General features: G+C 51.2%; 2 protein-coding genes across 3 annotated transcripts; one reads left to right on the plus strand and one right to left on the minus strand.

The window, feature by feature from the left end:
• Positions 1 to 1,735: 1,735 nt before the first annotated feature.
• On the minus strand, positions 1,736 to 5,913 carry ATF5 (activating transcription factor 5). Its single transcript, XM_081118356.1, has 3 exons — positions 5,827 to 5,913; positions 4,282 to 4,578; positions 1,736 to 3,384 (listed from the first exon to the last, which is right to left on the minus strand). The coding sequence occupies exons 2-3, from the start codon at positions 4,457 to 4,459 to the stop codon at positions 2,702 to 2,704; spliced, it is 861 nt and encodes a 286-aa protein (XP_080974482.1). The 5' UTR covers positions 4,460 to 4,578; positions 5,827 to 5,913; the 3' UTR covers positions 1,736 to 2,701.
• Positions 5,488 to 17,735, plus strand: NUP62 (nucleoporin 62). Of its 2 annotated transcripts, none has more exons than XM_081118353.1 (2): positions 5,488 to 5,560; positions 14,826 to 17,735. In XM_081118353.1, the coding sequence occupies exon 2, from the start codon at positions 14,893 to 14,895 to the stop codon at positions 16,450 to 16,452; it is 1,560 nt and encodes a 519-aa protein (XP_080974479.1). In that variant the 5' UTR covers positions 5,488 to 5,560; positions 14,826 to 14,892; the 3' UTR covers positions 16,453 to 17,735. The 2 variants fall into 2 exon arrangements, with proteins under 2 accessions (XP_080974479.1, XP_080974478.1); XM_081118352.1 differs by lacking the exon at positions 5,488 to 5,560 and adding an exon at positions 5,813 to 5,901.
• The last annotated feature ends 1,882 nt before the right edge of the window (positions 17,736 to 19,617 follow it).

Here is a 19,617-nt window from a genome sequence, read left to right on the forward strand (position 1 = left end):
TAAGCTCACAAAGAATATGATGGACAAAGCTTTAGCACCCAGGCCCAGTCCCTCCACACCCCAGGCGACCTCTCCGCGTTTGTGCAGGTTCTCAGGTCCGGCGTCGCCGTCCCTGACTTCCAGATAAGAAACCTGGACTCAGACAGGCAACGAGCCCTGTTCAAGGCCACACAGCTTGGATGTGCAGTGTCAGCTTCTGCCTCATTCTCGAGGAGAAAAGTCACTAGATGCTTCGAATCTCATGGTTATCAAGTTGAGTGTAATTTAGTTCTTCCTCCATTTTTGCCAGAGTTGAGTGGCACTGGCCTGTAATGTACAGTGTAAGTTACTGACATGCCAGAGCTCAGGCTTAAAATTGCAAATCTTATTAACAAATGACTCTGGGATGGAGATAGTCTGTTTATTAAAAAAACACCACCAGTCAGGGATGCTTCAAACTAAGTTCAAGCTCTGAGGGTCCCTGTCCTCCCAGCTATGTGAATCCAGGGTGAACACGCACAGGAAGGCTGGGCTGTGGGTGGACAAAAACCTAGATCTTTTTTTTTTTTTTTTTTGATCTTGTTCTGCTCAGCACCAAGAAATGAAAGGTAATAAAAAGACTGGGGACACCCACATGGGACATCTAATGACGCTCACCACAGGAAGCTGGTACCATGTGTTTCCTGTGGCTGCCATCTTATTACCACAAACTTAGTCTCTTAAAATGACAAAGTAATTCTCAGTTCCGGAGGCCAGAAACCCAAAATAGAGGTGTCAGCAGGGCCTACTGACACCCAGGGCTCTAGGGGAGTCTTTCCTGGCCTCTTCATTTCTGGTGGCTGCAGGCATCCCTGGGCTTGTGGCTGCCTGTCTTCATGTGGTCCCCTCCTCCTCTGTCTCTCTTCTCAGTCTCTTATAAGGACCCTTGTCATTGGATTTAGAGCCCATATCTGCCTTTTCCCAAATGAGGCCCCGTTAGGATTATGGACATGTATTTTGAGGGGCCACCAACCATTACAGACCCTAAAGGCTAACCAATCAAGGCTGAGCAAGAATCAAACTCATCGCCCAGCTCAGGGAACTGCAAGTGTCCCCAGGGGCAACTTGGGGAGAGCAACGGGAAGTAACTGCTTAATGGGCAGGGGGTTATTTGGGGGTGATGGAAGTGTTCTGGTAGAGAGAGAGGTGATGCCTGCACAACACTGCAAATGTAAATACCACTGCATTGTTCATTTGTAACTATTCTTCATCCAAAAGCTAACCCTACCTTCCTTCTGCATGGACTGAGATAACGTACTTGAAAAGTGATTGGCACGTAGTCAACCCTCAACAAATATAGAGCAACGTCCCTGCCAGGGCTGCCAGGCCATCTCCCACTTACCTCCCAATGACCCCTGGGAGGTTTTAATCAGACGGGGGGCTCCTCTGCAGAGGATACCCCACAACCCTTGTTGCAGCTGCCCGGCCCTTTGCATTTTGGTGTCCCCTTTTTTGGTGTGTGTGACAAGGACCCTGGGGAGCTGGCACCTTCGGCAATCTTTTCTTCCTCTGCCTGCGCAATTAGGGGTCTGAATCTAAGAGTCGGTGTTGTATCCTTACCGGCTCAGTCAGCCCCGGCTAGGCCTTGGCCGCACGCCAAGTGTGTGGGCCCGACCAAAAGTATTATCTTATGTTATTGCTCTTGTTACCATTCTTGTCTGTGGCCCAAGACTGCCCTCCCTCCAATTTCTCTCAAAGATAAGACACGCAGACCAGGAGAAATTCTTCATTTTATTTCCACCCTTGCCCAAAGGATCACTCCCCACCCTTCCTCACCTAGATGCAGCCCCAGCCCCAACATCTTCACAAAACACTGATTTCCTCCCAGAGCTAAAAGGAACACCCAGTCACCAACTACGGCCACACCTGCCCTGCCTGCCTCCCCATCTGCCTCCATAGCCACCAGCTCTGTGAACTTGACCTCCTTTGGGTTTCCTGCCCAAATACAGTTTCCCAAGGTCACATGGCTTGTTTTTGCTTATATTATTATATGGGTGCCATTCTTAAAAACCCCCGACTTATTCCCCAGATGGTTTTCCTGCCCTCAGCTGCGCAGCTTCCTGGCCTCACTCTCCTGTTCCAGAGACCAGATTTCCAAGCTCTCCCCTGCTCCCTGAACTCAGTCCCTCAGTCTGAGTCCCTCAGTCCCTCAACTGTCACCTGAGAAATGCTGACATTGACTACGGCCAAACATGCCTTGATTCTGAGGAGGGAAGAGCACAGCAAAATCAGAAATGGAGACAGGGATAAAGAAAGGACACGGATAAAAGGAGAGAGAGCCCTGGCCAGTGTGGCTCAATGGTCAGACTGTTGGCCCTCATAGTGAAGGGTCTTGGGTTCGATTCCTGGTCAAGGGCATGAACCTGGGTTGCAGGTTCAATCCCCGGCCCCAGTCAGGGCATGTGTGGGAGGCAACCAATTGATGTGTCTCTCACATTGATGTTTCTTTCTCTCTCCCCCTCCCTCCCTGCTTTCCACTCTCTCTAAAAAAAAAAAAGAAGAAAAAAAAAAAATCAATGGAAAAAATATTCCCAGGTGAAGATTAACCCCAAAAAAGGAGCAAGAAGGTGATGGTGGAAAGAAGCTGGAGGCAGAGGGATGATGGAGGGATCCTCCCACCTCCGCCCCAGAAACAGGTGAGCCAGAGCTGAAGACCAGTGCCCCCAGCCCAAGCCCTGCCCACCTAGCTGCTGTGGGTCCTCTGGCTCCGAGCCTTGTACACCTCGATGAGCAGGTCCTTGACATACTGGATCTCCCGCTCCACAGACTCGGCCCTCTCCCTCAGCTCCCGGTTCCGTGCCTCCAGCCCTTGGCACTCACCCTCCAGGGCCTCCCCCTCTGCCCGCTTCCTCTGGCGGTACCTCAGAGCCGCTGACTTGTTCTGGTCTCTCTTCTTTTGCTTGCGGTCCCCTCGGGTGGTGGCAGGATTGGGGTAGGGGGCCGGGCGAGAGGGCTGAGGTGGAAGAGGGGGCTGCTGTGCTGGGGGAAGGGAAGCCAACCCCGAGTCCCCCTGCCCGGCCTCACTGCGGCAGTACATGACCAGCAAGTCGAGGGTATCGAGGGCAGGGGGCTGCGGGAGGTCGTAGTGGGGGAGGGGGAGAGGAAGGGAGGGTGCCGGCGGTGGCGGTGGCGGTGGCGGTGGTGGAGGCGACAGCTGCGGCGGAGGGGAGGACGGTGGGAGGAGTGGGGCATCGAGGAAGAAGTCTTCCATCTGCTCCAGCTCCTTCTTGAGGAGGGAGGCCATAGCTTCCAGGTCAGGAGGGGAGGGGGAGCGGGGAGGGAGGGCACCTGAGGGTAAGGGGGGCTCCAAGGGGAGGAGGGCTGTAAAGTCCACCCGCTCAGTCATCCAGTCAGAGAAGCCATCACCTGGAGGAGCAGAGGAGGACAGTTCCTTCAGTTCCTGGTCTTTCGCCCAACTCAGCACATGCTCAGCTCGGCTTCATTCATCCCATCTACTGAGTAAATCCATCAACTAGCCAATCCGTCTACCACCAGGTCACCGAATCATCAACCCAGTCCACAAACCGACCAACCAGCCAAGCAAACAGCTGATAAATCCAACATTTAACTGACTGACCAAACAAGCAACTAAATGAATCAATCAACCAATCAACCCTTTTAACCAGCCGATTAATGAACCAGCTAACCAACCAAGGCCCCAAACAACAGAACAGTCAACCATTCCAACATTCTCTCTACTGATTAACCTACATGTGTGGTTTCTCTGGTTTACTTTCTAGTTTATCTTTAAAAGCAAACTAGATCCCACATACACAACATGCCCCGTTTCATCTTTAATTAATTACTGAAAACTCACTATGTTCCAAGCATTTGGGGCACACTAGTGAACAAAGTAATTCCTGCCTCAGGGCCTCTGCATATGCTGTTATCTCCACCTGAAAAGCTCTTCCCTTGGGTCTTTTCGTGGCTCATTCCTTCCCATCCTTTAGGCCTCTGCCAAAATATTACTTATTTGATGAGGGTTTCCTGGCTACCCACTCTAAACTAGGTCCCCGTTGTCATCTTTTTAGCTCACTACTAAGCGTTTCCCACTTATCCCAGTATCTCACTTAATGTCCCCACTAGAGTGCGAGCTCCAGGAGAGCAAGGATCATGTCAGTCTTGTTCCCAGCTATCTCCCTAGCACTTAAAACAGTGCCTGGCACATTACAGGTGCTTGATAATTATTTACCCAATGAATAAATAAATGAATTCTTCCTTCTTCTACCCTGCCCCCAAGTCCCATTTTGCACCTGCCCTTACCTGTCAGGGGCTCTCCCCCCCCTGGAAGCCCGCCCTCCAGGGCCCCCCCAAGGACCTCATAGGGGCCCAGGGGGGCAGGGGCCAGGGGGAGTTTCCCATAGTCTACGAGCCAGCCCAGCCCGCTAGCTGGGAGCAGGGCCCTGTCCAGCTCCAGTCCCAGAGTCGCCAGGAGTGACATAGCTGCAGCACAGGTGCTGGGCACGGATGACAACGAAGGAGGCTGCACCAACAGCTGGGAAGAGGCTCTGGCAGTTGCTCAGCTGGGCGAAGATAGGCACCAAGGCAAAAGTGGAGGACCTACAAGTGAGACAAAAGTGGGTGGGGTCACAGGCCAGCCTCACTCACCGCCAAAGTCACAGGGAAACCAAGCCACACTCCACATCCCCACGGTCCTCCCTCCCCCTTCCAACTGGGATTGGGGCTATGCCCTGCCCTCTCAGGATTCCATGTCTGCCCTACCTTTCCCCAAATCTCTGAGCCCTACCCACTCCCAAGGGAATTCTCTTTATGCCTAACTTACTTTTCTTCAAAATTCCCAAGACCCAATCCTTCCAATACAGAAACCTAATGGTTTCCCAGGGGAATGTCCTTTGGCCCCTCCCACCCACACCATAATTCCATCATAAACGTTTTCAGTCCCAGGGGAATTTTCTTCCAGCCCCCCCCCCCCTAGGTTCCAGCTCAAATCAATGCCCCTTCATCAGAGATACCCATTCAAATCCCATTCTTCCCTTTGAGAACTTTGCCGTGACCTCCATTGTCCCCCCAAATCATGCCCCACTGTTCATCTTAGCTCCACCCCTCCGCGAAGATTCCCGAGGCCCCGCCTCTTTTCCCAGCCGGAACCCCACCCCTTTCCTAAAGCTTCGCTTAGCCCCGCCCCTCCCCACAAAGGTTCCGGTGAGCCCCGCCCTTCGCGACGGCTGGGACCCTGGCCCCACCCCATTCCTAACGGGTTGTCTCTAAGCCCCGCTTTGCGCCCCGTTTAAACCGGCACCCGCCCAGCTGATGCCTGAATGAAGAGGAGGGAAGCTGTGCTGTGCGACTAAGCAACGTGGAACAGGGAGGGTGGAGGGACTTCCCCACGGGGCTTTCTCGCCGAGAGCCACAGCGCATGCTCCACCACGGAGCCGTCCCTCTGCTCTCGCGCTTCCGCCCTCCTGGGGTTACTGCGAATGTGCAGCTGCTAACTGCCGGCCCTTTGCACATAAATAGCGACTCTGGTGCGCTAATACGCATGAGCAACGGCCCGTGTACAGATTGGTTCCAGAGGAAATAAGTAAGTAAATAAATTAAACCCTGTCTGAGCGCTAGTACTCTAGCACGACGGCCAACGTCGGAAAGAAAGCGCCCTCCCCCCCACTAACGGGGCGAGTGCGCATGCGCAGCCGCGCCCCAACGTCCATTTTTTCCTCTTCTGCGCCTGCGCGACCGTGATCCCTCACTCTCGTCTCCCCACCCCTTCCCCAGGCCTGGTCCTGAAGGCCGCGAGCTTCGAAAGAGCGGGAAAGGCAGTTGAAACGGGAGGGACGAGCGGTTACTCACTCCATGGCTGCGGAAAGGAGAGGCAGCAGCGGCCTCAGCTGAGAGAAGAAGGCGGGAGCGGAGAGCGCAGGCGCGGTGAGCGCGGAGACGGGCCGGGGGCTCGGAGGGGTGGCGGCTACAGCGCCATGGCGGGGCTACGCGGGCGGAGGCGGTGTCGCGGTAGCGTGGGGAGAAGTCGTTATCTGAGGCGATCTGAGGATGGGGAATGAGGCGGCCCCGGGGACTAGGGACAGATATACCGGCGATGGCGGAGCACGGCACGCTGGATCCTTCCGCGCCCCGCCCAGGGAGGCCCCAACTCGCGGGCGGGCCTGGCCCCCTCCTCCTTCCTTCCCCGGGAGTTCAGCGCTCTCCTTTCTCGGTTCTGGCACCCAGCCCCTTTTTCTTCTGACTTTGGGGGTTCCAGCTCTCCCTTCCCTAGGGTTCTGGGGTCCCCCTCCTGATAGCGGGTCCGGCCCTCTGCTCTCTTTGACCCTGCGGCCTGGTTTCCTCCTCTTTGACACCAGCATTGGTTCATTTCTGGTTTACTTTCCTCTGCTTAACGAATTTCTGGCCAGCCACACGCTGGTCTCTTCATGCCCCAACTTTCGTCTCACCCCGCGTGACTCAGCCCACCCTCCATTCAAATGACAGACCTGCCATGGTGGCCTTGGGAAAATAACTGGAATGCTCTGACGGCAGATAGGGAAAATGAGAATAAGCAACTCTGCCTGATGGGTTTGTTTGTAGGAAATAAGTTGATGCTTGTGAGCCTCACGCACGGAACCCAGCTTGTACACGTCTTTTCGACTTATTTTATTAGTGGGAACTCTGGGACCCAGTCTAACACCTCCCACCCCCCTCAAGAGCCCCAGACACTTGACCAGCCAGTGCCTGCTAAGAGGCCCTTCTTGTGTCTCATTCACTCCTCCAAGGTGGCAATTTTAGCTAGCCCCATCCCGACCCAGGGATGCTGGGAATCAGGCATCATTGCCCTCACACCACCCTGTTCTCCATCTGCTGCCCTCCTTCCCTCGGCCCTTGTCTACAGTGCTGCTCTCAGGCCAGTTGGTTTAGTCTTCTGCCCCTGTTCCTCACCCTGAGTTCCTGAGATGTCCCCCAATGGATTAGTCCCACAACCCTGCCAAGAACGGGGAGGCCATTTATGAAAAGGGGGAGTGTCCTAGCCATTCCTCCCCTGTGCACTGGGCCCTCCACCAGCCCAAGTGGATGTGGGTCGTTCCTCTGCTGCAGAAACTTCTCTTTCCCACTCTGCGTCCATCCACATCAGGATGTTACACCTGAAGTTCAGCCTTCATCACTTTTATGGCAGTTATGGGACTGAATCAAAATCCAGAGAAGGTGGGGAATCCCTGATCTTGAGAGTTCCGTGGGGAAGAAAGATAGGCAGGCTTCTTTCTTCCCCCTTCCCTGAACATGCAGGAAGTCCTTGGGATCTGGCCACTTTCCCATAGAGCACTTACTGTTCACTCTGCCAGTATTTGAGCATTTGCTCTATATTTCCTTGACTCAGTAGAGGCTACATTATTACCTAGACATCAGTTAAGATCATAGACTCTGGAGCCAGGTTATTTGGGTTCAAACCCTGGTTGTACCCCACTTAATAACTGTCATGCTGGTGATTTCCCATACTTCCCTGTGCCTCAGATTCCTCCTCCGGTTTATTTCTTTTTTAAGGCTAGTAATAGTACCTACCACTTAGGTCTGTTATTAGGATTAAATGAGTTAATCCAGGTCAAGTGCTAAGCAGTTAGTGATTTAAAACTATGACTAGCCTGTCTAGGCGTGGCTCAGCAGTTGAGTATCAACCTAGGATCCAGGCGATCAGGGTTTGATTCCTGGACAGGGCACATGTTGGGGTTGCGGGCTTGATCCCCAGTCAGGGGTGTGCAGGAGGCAGCCTATCAATGACTCTCTCTCACTGATGTTTCTATCCCTCTCCTTTCCTCTCTCTGAAATCAATAAAGATATATTTTTAAAAATAAATAATTAAGCAAAATAAAACTATGACTGACTGTGGCCTGTGTTGCTCAGTGGTTAGAGCGTTGGCCCACACACCAGAGTCACAGGTTCGATTCCGGGTCAAGGGCACATATCTGGGTTGCAGGTTCAATCCCCAGCCCCGGTTGGGGCGCCTGCAGGAGGCGACCAATCAATGTGTCTCTCACATCGATGCCTCTCCCTCTCACCACTTCACTCCCTCCCACTCTCTTTTTCTTTCATTTTTTTAATTTTTATTTTTTTTTAGTATGTCTATTGATTTCAGAGAGAGGAAGAGGGAGAGAGAGAGAAACATCAATGATAAGTGTCACTAATTGGCTGCCCCCTGCACACCCCCTGCTGGGGATCAAGCCCGCAACCCCAGCATGTGCCCTGAGCTGGAATTGAAGCCCAGTCTCCTGGATCATGGGTCAATGCTCAACCAATGAGCCATGCCAGCTGGGCTTGCTCTTTTTTTTTTTTTTTTTTTTTTTTAGGAAAGCAGGATTTATTTATTTAATCCTCACCCAAGGATATTTTTTCATTGCTTTTCAGAGTGAGTAGGAGAGAGAGAGAAACATCAATGTGAGAGAGACACATCAATTAGTTGCCTCCTGCATGTACCCTGACGGGCCAGGGAACGAGCCTGCAACTGAGGTATGTGCCCTTGGCTGGAATCGAACCTGGGACCCTTCAGTCCACAGGCCAGCGCTCTAACCGCTGAGCCAAACCAGCTAGGGCCACTCTCTAAAAATCAATGGGAAAAATATATTCTCGGGTGAGGATTAACAGCAACAAAAAACAACAACTGTAAGTGGTCTTCCACCTTTTAAGTGAAGCTTAAGGACCAACCTCCTTCCACTTGTTGATAGAGATTTGAGCAATAGTAGGGAGGATCAGAGTAGAGTGTTGGACAGACTGCTGGCAGTGAGGAGGCACAGTCTCATACATATACACTTCTGAGAAGAACTAGGTTATGCACTGGGACTAGGTTTTTTTTTTTAACTTTATTTGGGAGTAATTTTAAGTTTACAGAAAAGTTGCACAAAAGATAGTACACAGTTTCTGTATACCCTTCACCTAATACCCCCTGTTGTTGCCATCTTGCATTACTGTGGTACATTTGTCACAGCTAAGGAATCAACCCTCTGTACATTTCTATTAACTAAACTTCAACTTTATGCTGATTTCACTGGTTGTTCCCTAATACCCCTTTTTGTTCCGGGATCCCTTCCAAGATACCATATGATATTTCGTATTCAGGTCTCCATAGCCGCCTCTGGTCTGCGCCAGTTTCTCTGACTTTTCTTGTCTGTCATGACCAGTGCCAGTTGGGTATTCTGTGGAAAGTTCCTCAGTTTGGTTTTGTCTCATAGACTGGGATTATGGGTTTTTGAGAGGATGGTCAGGTAGGACATTTTTTAATAACTGATGATGAACTTGCTCTGTATGGGAATTGCTGGCTCTGTATAGTGTATGCTGATTGAGAAGACATTGGGGCAGGGACCCTGGTGCCCCTGTTCCAGCCCCTGGTACCTTTTTCTCTAGCTGTTGGATCCCACCCAGTTCAACCCTGGTGTCAGCTGCCCCACCCAAGCATCTTGACTTAGCCCTGCTGAGTGGGTGCCAGCTCTCACACTTAGCTCCGTAGCCCTTCCAAGCATATTCTAATTTATGGGAGGTGGGTTGTCAGTGGCTGCCTGTGAGCCCAGGTCTTGGCACCCTGAGCTTGCTTTTGTGCCCACCCCTGACCTGGATCTGTGGCCTCTCCAGCTTCAAAGTGTCCTCCAGCATCCAGGTTTCCCACCCTTTTCAGTTCTTGGGGTGGGGCTGCTGGGGACTCTTTTACAGTTCGGAAGAACCAGACTTGGGGAGTGAGGTGGCAATTGCAGGCAGGTTGCATCACCCTGGCTCTTTGATAGGGAGGCGGGGTGGAGGGATTCTCTGGGGGCCCAGGCACACCTGGCAACAGGCTCCTGGTCAGCTGGAGCCCTGGATCTGGGAGAGGCTCTAGCACAACAAGGAAGGGTTTTGGGGGGAAGGGAGCAGCCACCTGTGCAGGACCCTGAAAATCTGAGACACAAGGCCAAGAAGGAGCCTCAGATCATAGAGGCTAATTCACTGGTCCTGCAGCGCTCAAGGTTGAGGCCCCAGGAGATGAAAGGTGTTTACACAGTCACGCTGCTAGTTAGAGCCCAGGCTACCCCAACACTTCACAGCTTCCAAGGGCCTCTGCTCCTCTCAGATCTGACCCTCCAGCCCAGGGCATAGCCTGCTGGGAGGCCACCAAGCCTGGGCCTTCACCTCATGTTTGTTGCTACTCAATTGCCAGATTCTATTGACTCTGACTTGCCTCTCACCATCCCCCCTGCCCTAGAGGATGCCCTCCTCACCTGTACTATTACAGCAACCTCCTCACTGGTTTCATAATTAAGGAGACAGTCTGGCATGATGGAAAGAGCACCGAGTTTGCATCAGATGGACCCAGGTCCCAGTCCTGAGCCCACACCACTTAGTCCTGGCTGGGGGTAGAAACACCATCCTTACTCTGCCAGAGCCTCGGCTGCCTTCTGCAAAGTGGCTCAGGAGCCAACCTGCTAGGTTCACATCCCAGCTCTACCACTTCTGTGACCTTCAGCAAGTGGCATCTTCTCCTGTGACAGTTTTGTCATCCGTGAAGTGGGGGTAAGAGAACCCATCTCACAGGGCTGTTGTAAAGAAATAGGTAAGTGTATGTGAAATTGTTAGAACGGGACCTACCTAGTTATGAACACTGGTTATTTCTCTTTAAGGCTTGGGGTGCCAGGAGGATTGTGTGAAACGGTGTAGGTAAAGTTAAAGCCCAACTACCTCATCTCTACATGTTTGTTTCTCTTCCTGTCCCCACCACACTTTGTTCTGCTTTCATAGCTGCCTCACAGATGTTTGTGTACATGACTGTTTCCCTGAGCACTTAGAAGGCAAGGTCATTCCCAGAGTCATTCCCCACAGCCCTGTATTGCTGTCTCAGTAGGCATCAGTTCACTTTTTATTTTCTTTTTTAAAATTGATTTTAGAGAAAGAAACATCAATGTGAGAGAACATCGATTGGTTGCCTCCCGTATGCACCCCACAAGGGATCGAACCCGCAGCTTAGGTATGTACCCTAACTGGAAATCGAACACATGATGCTTTTGGTATACAGGGCAGTGCTCCATCTGACTGAGCCACCTGCCAGGGCAGCATTAGTTCACTTTTAAATGAGTTACTCATGCATAGAGGCTGGGGAATTCAATACTGTTGCCCCGCCTGGCCGAGCGTGGCTCAGCGGTTGAGCATCAACCTAGGATCCAGGCGATTGGGGTTCGATTCCAGGTCAGGGCACAGGCCTGGGTTGTGGTCTCAATTCCCAGTCAGGGGCGTGCAGGAGGCAGCCAATCAATGACTCTCTCATCATTGATGTTTCTATCTCTCTCTCTCTCCGTTTCCTTTCCTCTCTCTGAAATCAATAAAGATATATTAAAAAAAAAAAAATACTGTTGTCCCTGAAGAGGCACTAGGGCAGGTATCTGGGTTATGTAGGCCAGAGGGGAAGGGTTGGAGGTGGGCGTCCTGGCAAACAAGGACAGGAAGGCCAAGGCCAGTTCACTTGGGGAAAGGGCAGCTTAGCGCACAGATCTGCCACGTGGCCTGTTGGCTCAGAGTCCTCCTGAGCCCCTTCCCTTCCCTCACTCCTTCGCCTTCCTCAGCAGAAGTAGCCACAGCTCTTAGAACCTAGTTAGGCCCTGCACTGCTGCACCGACTCTGGCACCCTCAGTGATCTTCTATATTAGTTTCTGTACTCGCAGGTATGGGGACGGGTGGAGGATATTGATCAAGAGATCTTAGCTTTGCTGGTTATGCTCAAAACAGTATTTTCAAGAAAGGACTGATGTATTAATTGTGTAGTTAAAATTTAAATGTTAAAGATGCAGTTAAGTAGAGGGGGGAAATCTTTGAATACAAGAGAAAGAAACACAACAGTTCTTGGCAAAAAAAGTAGGGCCCAGCACCACAGTACTCCTCAGATCTCTTCCTGTCATATTATTTTATATTGAGTGGTGGTTCTAGAATCTTCCTTAAGATCTACTCTTCTGGTCATGTTTTTAACTTTTCTATGTGTGTCTTGCCTGATTTGATTTCCCCATGGGGAAATTGCTGTTTGTCCCACCACCTGAGCTCCTTCGGGTACAATTCCGGGCCTCAGGAGCAGGAAAGAGAATGTAATTGCTAATTAGATGAGAAATGACTTCTTGGGGTAGAGAACATGTTTTCAAGGGAAGAAGAAAGGAGAGAGAAGGTTGAGAACCTATGAGTCCAAGAAGCATTTAGGTACCAGCTTGAGACAGCCTCGAGGAGCAAGTGGTGTTGGTGTCTGGCCGCGTCAGCTCCCCTCGGAGAGCTTGTTTCCTCCTCTTACACCACAATGTGGGATTTATTTGAGCGATTGTTGTTTTCATGTCTGCTGGACTATAAGCTTCATGAAAATGATCTCCTCTGTCTTGTTCACAGCCATATTTTCAGGGCCTTGAGCAGTGTCTGCACACAGCAAGTGCTCAAAAGTATTTGCTGAGTGAATGTTACGCTGCACAGAATTTGTTTACTGTCTCTGACCCCACCTTGCCTTTTTCTCTTTGTTGCTATCACTCTGTAGAGTAGGGCTGAATAGATATTAAAGTTAGGGGTTGGGCCTGGCCGGGCGTGGCTCAGTGGTGAGCATCAACCTAGGATACAGGCGATCAGGGTTCGATTCCCGGTCAGGGCACAGGCCCGGGTTGTGGGCCGATCCCCAGTTGGGGGCGTGCAGGAGGCAGCCGATCAATGACTCTCTCATCATTGATGTTTCTCTCTCTCTCTCTCTCTCTGAAATCAATAAAGATATATTTAAATAAATAAGTATAAAATAAAGTTAGGGGTTGGAAGTGGCAACAGAACTAGAGAGAGAGAAGGTGAGTGGACTGGGTCGAGGCTGGAGGTGACAGCAGAGAACCCTGGTCCTCAGCTGGGGACAGGTTGTGTATGTAGGTCGGAATCCCAGGTGGCTCTTTCTCTGACTTCCCTGGGTTGGGAAGGCAGGCAGATGTGGTTTGAAAAACTTGGGCAGTGTGGCACAGGCTCTGCCAGTAACTCCCTCAGTGACCTCAAGGAAGTCCTGATATAGTGTAAAATCAGCCAAGGGAGAAGGCACACAGGGCGGCACAGTCCAGGAGATCCAGGCACCAGCTTCCATTGTCTCTTCCAGTGGAGTCATAAAGACAGCGCTTAATACTCCCAGCAATGGGTGTGACCATATACAGACTATTGTCCACACAGTAAACCTTGCTGTCCAGGGTTTTTATTAAACATCAAGCTGCACAGCCCTCCTTCCTCACCAGCTTCCAGAAGCTTTCCCCAAAGTGGAAATGTGGGCATGTACCTGTGTGTGGCAGCAATGACAGTGAGCACCTTAACTAGTGCCCTACCATTGGCCATACTTAAGCACAGTAGCTGCCACCCCGCTTTCCTAATGAGGGAACTGAGCCTCGGAGAGGTTTACTGTCCCTTGTTTGAGATTGGAGTGCAAAGGAGTCACAAGGTCACACCTCACTTTCATCAGACACTTTCTGCTTCCCAACTGTGTTAGTTCTGTGACTGCTTTCATAGTTTATCACAAACTTAGTGGCTTTAAAACAGTGCACGTGGATTCTCTTAACTTTAGATCAAAGTGTGAAATTAATCTCATTAGGCTAAAATCAGGTTGTCAGCAGGGCTGGTTCCTTCTGGAGGCTCCAGGGGAAAATCTGTTTCCTGGCCCTTTCTAGCTTTTAAAGGCCACCCAAATTCCTTGGCTCATGGCCTCTTCCTTTGCCTCCAAGTTCAAAGTGCATCACTGCCATCTCTGCTTCCATTATCACATGATCTTTTTTCTAGTCAAATATCCCTCTGCTCTATTTTATAAAGACGCTGATGGTGGCATTTAGGGCCCATTGTTTAATCTATGGATGCTCAGAGTATGACCATTTACCCAAAAACATTTCTATCTCTGCACCCTCTGACCCTTTCGTCGTCAAGTAACCTTTGACTTTCTGGCTAACAGGTGGCTCTGCTCAGCACTTTTTCAATTAGAAATTACAGAAATCCAGTCAGTTTAAACCAAACAGGGATGTTCTGGCTCATGAAACTTTTGGGGGATAGAGGGTGGGAACATGGGCTGAATCCTTCTGGGCTCTTTTTCTCTCTCCCCGCCCCCATCACTCTTTGGTGGTGGCTCATTGTCTTCCGCTGCAGGTGGGAGAGGATGGGGGTACCTCAGGTGCACATCCTGGGTGCCCTGCACCTGCAGATAAAGGAAGCCACCTGCTTTCAACACCTGGGGAGAAATCCTAGGGAAAGTCTCTGGTTGGCCCACTCAGGTCTTCATGTCTTCATGAATCCAATCAATCACTATGGCCAAGGGCTCTGTCCATAAGTCCTCTGATTGAGCACTTGGGTCTCATGCCCACCCCTTAGTTAGGAGGAGGGTGGGGTCGCTCTGTCCTCCTAAATGTGAGGAATGTGCACGGAAGGGGCCCTCCCACACAGTTCAGCTTTCTAGGGACTGTTTCTTTGAGGTCTAGAAAGGGGCTCAAGGAGGCACCCTCTACCCTCTGGCAGGCAGCAGGGAAACCTGAGGAGCAGGTCCTAGAGGTGTTTGGTGTGCTTCTGGTCCCACTCGCCAAAAGCTCCCTGCCTTGCGGGGGCGGGGGGCTGAGGTTGCTTCAGGTGCCTGCTCTTCACCTCCTCCCCATGCTTGTGCTGAGCACAGCTCTGCACCTCCCAAGCACATCTATCTCCCAGCGCCTCGCCCTCCGGCTCCTCCTTTCCTAGTTGATTTAACAGAGTCTGGTTAGGAAGAGGAATGTGTCCACATATTAGGATTATCAGTTCCACCGCCCACCAAGCCGTGCTTATGCCAGTGAGATTGCCTTTCCAAAACTGCCATCTGATCATGTCACTTCCTCTGCTTTAAAAATCTTCCCAAGGTTGCAGACAACGCTGACGGATTTGCTTTGGGAGCTGGAGTAGCTGCTGCCACCAGAGTCTGGAGCCATGAGTGGGTTTAATTTTGGAGGCACTGGGGCCCCCACAGGCGGGTTCACATTTGGCACTGCAAAGACAGCAACAACCACCCCTGCCACCGGGTTTTCTTTCTCTACATCTGGCACTGGCGGGTTTAATTTTGGGGCTCCCTCCCAGCCCACTGCGAGCACCCCTTCTACCAGCCTGTTCTCACTCACTACCCAAGCGCCAGCAACACAGACTTCAGGATTCAGTTTTGGAACCACAACTCCTGCTGCTGGAGGAACTGGATTTTCCTTAGGGATCAGCACTCCAAAGCTAAGCTTGGGCAATGCAGCTGCCACTTCAGCCACAGCACAGCCTGCTGGCTTTGGGCTTGGCAGCAGCTCCCTCACCAACGCCATCTCTAGTACTGTCACCTCCAGCCAGGGCACAGCACCCACTGGCTTTGTGTTCGGCTCCTCCACCACCTCTTCTGCTTCGTCCACCACACCTGGGGGCTTCTCGTTCACAGGTGGGAACATGTCCCAGACTGGGGGGACCTCCAGTTTCAATATTAGTTCAATGGGGAGTTCAGCCCAGCCCACGACACTTGCTGGGTTGGCCTTCACCCCAGCCACACCAGCAGCCACTGGAGTGGGAGCCACACAGCCAGCTGCTCCCGCACCCACTGCTGCTGCCACCAGTGCTGGGCCCACGCTCTTTGCCTCACTAGCTCCTGCTCCAACCTCGTCTGCCACCACTGGGCTCTCCCTTGGTGCTCCAGCAACCACAGCTGGAACTTCTGGGACTGGAATGCTAGGCTTCAGTTTAAAGGCTCCTGGAGCAGCTTCCACCACGTCCACAGCTACATCCACCACCACCACCACCAGCAGCAGTACCAGTAGCTTTGCCTTGAATCTGAAACCCTTGGCACCAGCTGGGATGCCCAGCAATGCGTCCACTGCCATAACCGCTCCGTCTGGCCCCGGTGCAGCCACTGGGGTGTCCACCAGTCCCGTAATGACCTATGCCCAGTTGGAGAGTCTGATCAACAAGTGGAGCCTGGAGCTGGAGGACCAGGAACGGCACTTCCTGCAGCAGGCCACCCAAGTCAACGCCTGGGACCGCACGCTGATTGAGAACGGGGAGAAGATCACTGCCCTCCACCGAGAGGTGGAGAAGGTGAAGCTGGACCAGAAGAGACTGGACCAAGAGCTCGACTTCATCCTGTCACAGCAGAAGGAGCTGGAAGACCTGCTGAGCCCACTGGAGGAGTCTGTCAAGGAGCAGAGTGGGACCGTCTACCTGCAGCATGCTGACGAGGAGCGTGAGAAGACTTACAAGCTGGCTGAGAACATTGACGCACAGCTGAAGCGCATGGCCCAGGACCTCAAGGACATCATCGAGCACCTGAACACGTCCGGGGGCCCTGCTGACACCAGCGACCCACTGCAGCAGATCTGCAAAATCCTCAACGCACACATGGACTCCCTGCAGTGGATCGACCAGAACTCGGCCCTGCTGCAGAGGAAGGTGGAGGAGGTGACCAAGGTGTGCGAGGGGCGGCGCAAGGAGCAGGAGCGCAGCTTCCGGATCACGTTCGACTGAGCCCATGGCCAGCTATAGGGCCTGCGGGTTCCCAAAGTTGTTCGGTTGAGAGGGGGGGTGCAGTTACTGTCCAGCTTTTGTTTGCAATGAAATACTTGTTTGATTGTTTCTTTGAAACAGTTGTGCTGTCGAGAGAACTGTTTTGTGGTTTGACTTTTCATGTTAACAAGTAGAAGTATTGTGAGTGCTCTGGTCCAGGCAGCAGCCTAGTAGGTAGCTTTCTCTGTGTACCTTTTGTGTATCCCAGACCCCCCTTTTTTTTTAATGTATTTTTATTGATTTTAGAGAGAGAGAAACATCGATCAGTTACCTCCCACACGCACCCCAACCAGAGGTCGAACCTCCAACTCAGGTATGTGCCCTGACTGGCAATTGAACTGGCAGCCTTTTGGTTTACAGGATGACGCTCAACCAACTGAGCCACCCAGCCAGGGCCCAGACCCTTATCATGAACTGTGACCATCCACCTCATCCTGCTCACTCCAGCCAAGTGCTGGAGAAGTGCCCATTCACCTGAGAGCCATCCATCTCCCAGCCAGGGTTCCCTGGGCAGCCTTTCTGTCTACCGCATAGTCATAGGTGCAGTGTAAAAAGACTTCGTTCTCGGGGAGACAACAGCCTGGTGTAAGATGTATACATGTGGAAATTAGACACCAGTGCAGAGTGACTTTTGACTAGAACAGACAGTGCCATAATGAATTTCACAAGAGGAGGCAGGTCTAATGAGGGACTTGAATGAGGTGTTGAAAAAGGGTCAGACTTGAGCTAGGGGGTCTTCATGTTGCCCGGTGGACACACTTCAGCTTTCTAGTTTCCTTATGTTAGGCCCCACCTTGGCCACCCCAAAGCTGTGTCAGACAACCATCCTGTAGTCCCCATGCCACAATGAGCTTGCACCTTTAGTGACTGTTGCCACTCTTTTGTGCTGATTGTTTGCTTCTCTGCCTCACTGTTAGACTGTGAGCCCCTGTGGACAGGGAGTGTTTCTTGTTCCCTGTTGTGCCCACAATCTCTGTCATATTTATCGAATGAATGAGCAATAGGGATGAAACCCAGCATAAAACAATCCATAAAATGCCTGCTGAAGTGGCAGAGGCAGCCATAGACTTGGTTCTGAACTTCCCGATGCCAAAGCAACCCTAGTAAGTCAGTGAGATCCACAGTGTCCAGGCAGGAGATAGCCAGTTGTATCCCAAGTGTCTTTCATATGTCTTTACACTTTGCTGCGCTCTAAAGTACCAAGGACTGTATGTTGCTTTTCTAAGTAAAATAAAATTTATTGTGGGACAAAAAACCTGCTGTTAATGTGGGTAACTTAAAAGGAGACAGCTGGGTAAAAAGAGCAGGTTCCAGGAGACTCAGGTGAGGTGCCAAACTGAACAGTACATTGTATAGGCGCTCGTACTACACAAATACACACTAAAATCGTGGGTTCCTCAGACGCTGGTGGCGGAGGAGAATAACACGTGGGGGGAACCTGTAAGACGTGATGTTCTGGGTTGTATCTTAGAATACACATAAATGTCATCTGTCACCATCCCTCAGGCCCACAGGTGTCTGCAGCATTCCTCTTGCCATCACCCAGGGCTAGATTGGGTGATGTCCAAGTTCTGGCCCGGCATCCTCCCTCTGCACCCCCAGCTTCCGTTGGCGCAAGTGATGCCATCCACTTGCTCCTTCTGCAGGACATAGTCTGCCCCTTGAGCTTCCCTCAGCCCATGTCACACTAAGCCATGTTTGAGGATTGACAAAAGCTTCTGGAGATTTATGGCCTAGTTTCCCAAAGTCATGATCATGAGTCATTTCCTTTGACCACCTTGAGCTCCCAAGGACAAGTGTCCTGTCCAAGCAGAAGCCACAGAGGAGGGAGGAGAATCTGAGAGGAGAAAGACCGACCCCAGTGGCCCCAGTTGCTTCTCCAAAAGCTCCACCCCCTACAGCAGAGGCCCTTTGTGTAATCTGTGAGCCTTTATCTGTGACCCACATCTGACCCCTCTACCTGAAGGGAGGAGAGACAGAGAGGTCTCGAGTCCCCTGGAAAGTAAAAAGTAGTTTGTATTTTACCTACATTTATTCCTTCAACATCTATTTGTGGAGCCCATGCTACGTACCTGATCCTGATCTGGCCTTTGGGGTTACAAAAATGAAACGATGTTTCTGTGTCCCCAAGGAGGTTGCTAGCAGGGGCCACACAATTGATACAAGAAAAAAACTTTCTCGATCTTGCATTTCCAATATATATATAATACACCTATCATTTCGCATATTAAACATCAGTAAAGCTTAACTGCTTTCTTATAGTTGTCTTTTTAAAATAAACTGAAGTTCTTTTTCTCTTCCCATACCCCAGGGCGATCTTGGACACCCCACTTTGAAGAAAACAAGCAATTATCAGACAATGGCCATGCGGGAGGGATGGTTACAGTGCTCTGGCACCCTGGGGTAATGGTCCCCAGGATTGCGGCAGGGCCAGAGGCAAACCGGGTGCCACCCTGCTGGTGCCAGCTCCATTGTAATTGCACTTTCCCTTTCCAGGAAGAAAACAGTGCTCCCTTGTCAGACCAGACAGTCTGCCTCTGCTTAAGTTCCTCTTCGTTAAGGAAAGGTGAATCTCAGTAAGCTGTTCCAGCCTTTCTTCTCCCTGATTCAGGATAAGAGTGGTCATTGGGTTTATGATTATGGCTTTCTTTTCATCTCAAACAACTGCCTTCCATTATGGCCCAGCCTCTTCCTCATCAGGCACAGTGTGGCATTGATGTTTGAAACAGCTCAAGATTTCCAGAGAGGGAGCAGCCTTTATCTAGGGGAGGTGGAACTGGGATTCCCAAGCAGTGGTGTACTGGTCAGTAGTGTTTAACAGGAATCCCTCCAGGGTGGGGGAGCCCTGACAGGTAACCTATGCCAGTTCCCATGGTGTAAATAGTTCCACCATGGCTGATTTCAAGCCGCCAACGTGAAGTCACCCGACACGAATTTGAGAAATTGATCCACAGTGTATAGATAGTTAATTCAACCCCAGAGCATATATAATTATAAATTGTAAGCAAATAATTAGGAAGGGATGAGTTTAGAGTATCTTTGTTTTTAAGAAAATTGTCAATATAATTTTTTAATGATGGCTTACTTATAAATCAAAACCAAAAAGAGATCCTGAGAATTAACCAG

This window comes from Miniopterus schreibersii (genome assembly GCF_964146895.1).
Source record: "Miniopterus schreibersii genome assembly, chromosome: 18".
Taxonomy (NCBI): Eukaryota; Metazoa; Chordata; class Mammalia; order Chiroptera; family Miniopteridae; genus Miniopterus; species Miniopterus schreibersii.